The sequence below is a fragment of the Sciurus vulgaris genome (genome assembly GCF_902686455.1).
Source record: "Sciurus vulgaris genome assembly, chromosome: 9".
NCBI lineage: Eukaryota > Metazoa > Chordata > Mammalia > Rodentia > Sciuridae > Sciurus > Sciurus vulgaris.
In genome coordinates, this window is record NC_136469.1 from 100217502 (window position 1) to 100221417 (window position 3916).

Here is a 3916-nt window from a genome sequence, read left to right on the forward strand (position 1 = left end):
ATGGAATATTTTGCTAAGAATGTTCTGTAATGCTGGCTTTCTTTTTGTAAATTCTTTTAGCTTTTGTTTATCATTTAAGGATTTTGAAGGTAAGTTTTGTCAAATTTGAAGGTAAGTTTCGCTGGGTATAAGATTCTTGGTTGGCATCCATTTTCTTTCAGGGCTTGAAAAATTTTGTTCCAGGCCCTTCTAGCTTTTAGGGTCTGGATTGAAAAATCTGCTGATATCCATATTGGTTTCCCCCTGAATGTAATTTGGTTCTTGTCTCTCATAGCCTTTAAAATTCTGCTGCTGCTGCAGCTGCTGCTGCTTTATCCACCTGGAGTTTGTGATTCTTGGCCTGGCGAAGAATGGTGTTCTGGCGCATAGTCTTTGCATATGGGTTTAGCTTCAACATGATTCTCAGGTTTTTCAATGGATTCTTCTTCAGGACTCTGCGATGAATCTTCTTACGTGGTGCCCTGAGAGCTCTTTGGATTTCTGGGCTTTTCAAGATTCTGCTGAGGTCTGTATTCATCATCTTGTGCATAGGGAGGTTATAGTTACTCTTGAGGGAAGCAGCTTTACGCCAAGTGCCATACAGTTCATCCAACTTCCTATAAGCACTTTCAGTCCAAATGCAGAAACGTCCCATATGCCCACCAGGAGCAAGTTTCAAAATGTTCAGTTTGCTTACATTAAGTAGAGTAATTCCAGGAATGTTTCTGAAGGCCTTGATGATACCATTGTCTTCATTATAGATGATATATAGGGTCCCCTGTGCTGGATACGACGATGGTTTCTCATTTTGCCTTTGCCAGCTCTCATTCTTGAGAGGCATAGACCTTTTTGATGTCATTCCAGGCTTTAAGTTTCTTAAGAAGCAAAACAGCCTCCTTGGTCTTCTTATAACCTTCAACTTTAACTTCCACCACCAAAGGGAGTTCAGGAACTTCCTCAATTCGATGACCTTTAGACATGACCAGGGCTGGTAAGGCTGAGGCAGCCAAGGCAGAGCAGATGGCATATCGCTTTTGGGTTGTGTTCACTCTACGGTGCCAACGACGCCACGTTTTGGTTGGTGCAAACATGCGGCCTACTCTACACATATTTCCAAAGGCACCTTGGCCAGAACAATGGGTCCCACCACCTCGAACTCTGGGAAATCGAGCCACAGCTCTGCCAGTACCCCAAGACTCAGCACTGGTCTGATGACCTGCTAATTCACTGACAACATAGGGCTGTTTGTTGTTTTTACGCAAGTTGGTATGAACAAAATTCACAATATCTGGTCGAATTGGAGCCTTGAACACAGCAGGCAAAGTGATATTTTTGCCAGATGACTCCCCCTTTTCAGAGTACACAGATATCAGGGGTCGCGCACACGCCATGGCCAGGAGAGGAGAGGGCCACGCTCCTCTCGACCCAGCTGCTCCCTCAGGAAAAGTCTTATTTAGCCATTCTATTTATGTAGTTTCAACTCTACAACCCAAGATAACTAACTGCATCTTGAATTCTACAGAAACAAAACTACTACGTTGTTCTGATTAGTACATTTACCTCATTTTCCCTCCTTCACTAAGGACCCTAATTTACTTAAAACCAAAGTTTCAAAAATACCCTATTTCCCCATCTTCCTTAACCCTGCCATCCCTGAAAACCAAGTTTGGAATATGACTTATTTTGGGCTTTTTCCTTCTCACTTTTGATTTGTATGTGTTTTGAAGTGATAAGCTGCTTGACATTACATTTATTTTATTCACTCTTACTCTTGCTGGTATCTTATTTTGTGAACTGCTCTCACCCATATCTTCATGTTTCCCCTCCTTCAATTTTACTCACCACTTTCTATCTTACTATATAACATGCATCTTTGCTGGCCAGAGTTCTTTTTGGAAAGAAGTAGCACAGAAAGAAACGTAACTTTGGATAGCACTATATAAACAAATTATTCTGGATTACACATGAAAGTTTCTTCAATAACAATAAATAAAGTATTCTTAGTGTTTATAATACGTTGGGAATTCTAAGCATGTTACGTATGTTAATCTAATCTTTAACACGTCCTCTTTAAATCCTCATGGTTTCCTGTGAGGTATTATTAATTATTGGTCCAATTTTTCATATAAAGAAATTGAGGCAGACAGCAATCAAAACTTGTTAAAAGTTAATAAATGATGTGCATACACTAGGTCCATAACCTCCCTGCACTGCACCCCCAAAGCCAGGGCTATAATAATAACATGAGACATGGTGAGTACTTTCCTACGACAAGTTAAGTTTACAAAGCACAATAGTGTCTCCCCTGCTGATACAGCTTTATGAAAAAATTCAGAATCTCAAGAGAAGACAGATAACATATCTTCTGCTGAATTTTCTACCAAACACAGAGAGCTGAAATTTTTTAAATATAAAACTGGTATTATAGTTGGAGAAAATAAATGGAACTACAGTTTTGATGCAGCAGAGAACTGACCTTTAGGAAAATGGGATGTTTGAGAATTTTAGTCCATTTCATAAAAAGAGCATACCGGAAGAACAAACTTCATATCTTGTGGTGTGAGATGATATAAGTAAATCAGTACCGTATGGTTAGAGACCACCACCCAGAATGATCAGGACTATGGACAGTGGTTTTAAGCTAATTCTTCATAAATTTAGATGTATTTTGGGGTAGGTTAGGAAAAGAAGTGTTTCTGTGTCCCAGATTAAAAAAAATAGCGACCACAAAGTTAAAAACACATGCTTAGGGTTATAAACCTGAGAAAAAGAAGCCCTCCCAACATTAATGGAAAACCAAGCTTTTATAAATAATCTTAATGAAATTAATTCATTGACAGTGTATCCCAAAATCTGATATTTATTATAAGTTCCAAATTTCAAAATTGGGATTTCCATAGGCTGCTTGAATTTTGAGAAATGTGCCTTTTAGAGTTATTTGTTAAGTTGTACCCAAAGCAAATATAAAACAAATCCTATGACATGTCTTAAAATAAATAATGCTTTTCTGGTTTTTATTGACGTTTTATTTTTGTGATTGTTTGCTTGCCTTCATATTGATTTCTTCTTATTATTACCAGAGTCTGTGTCATTCAATAGGACTGGCAAGAATAGATTTCATTTATCCTTCATCTGTTGATAGAAAAGTAGAAGACTTTTCTGGAAAAACAATCAAAACACAAGTTTTCTAGTACAAGAAAAAATTCTTGGCCATCAGCTCATCTTTTCTCAATCTAATTATAGGGCCAAATGGGTAAGGAAAGTTTCCAAGTCTCTCCATTAACTATATTATTCGACTTTACACTTTTATAGCAAAATAAGGTTGAATAGCATATAAAGAAGTTTGTTTAACATAAAATTCTGGATGTGTTAGTTTTTCATCAATGTGACCAAGACATCAGACAAGAACAGGAGGAAAGACATTTTGACTCATAGTTTCAGTCCACAGGTGACTTATTCCAAGGCAGAAACACCATGGCAGAAGGGCATGGTGGAGGAAAGAGCTTCAGCTCATGGTAGCTGGGAGGCATAGAAAGATAAAGGTATTAGAGAGAAGATAAACCCTTACAAGGCACTTCCCCCATGACCTACTTCCTCCTACTGCTTCCCACCTTCTAGTAATCCATTCAGCCATCATCGGATTAATCTAGTGATGAGGCCAAAGCCCTCAAACCTGATCATTTCCCCAAATCCCTACCTCCAAGTACATGAGACGTGGGGGGACATCCCACATCCAAATCATAACATGAAGTTCAAGGTCATAGTGCCAACTTCTGCTCAGATCTTGTGAGGGCTACATGAAAGAATGCAATGCAGTTGGTGGAGGTTGTGTGAGAGCAATCACAGGGCAAGATGGAAAACCACAGGGTTAGTCTTGCTATTTTATAACAACCCATTCTCACAGGAACTAATGGGTTGCATTAAAATCACATTAATT

At 38.7% G+C, this 3916-nt stretch overlaps 1 protein-coding gene across 1 annotated transcript; it reads right to left on the minus strand.

The window, feature by feature from the left end:
• Window positions 1-277: 277 nt before the first annotated feature.
• On the minus strand, window positions 278-1420 carry LOC306669828 (large ribosomal subunit protein uL4-like; the record flags this gene model as incomplete). Its single annotated transcript, XM_079153977.1, is given in 3 exon segments — window positions 278-748; window positions 751-812; window positions 815-1420. Coding segments are annotated over 3 exon segments (1089 nt in total). The 5' UTR covers window positions 1371-1420.
• Window positions 1421-3916: the final 2496 nt, after the last annotated feature.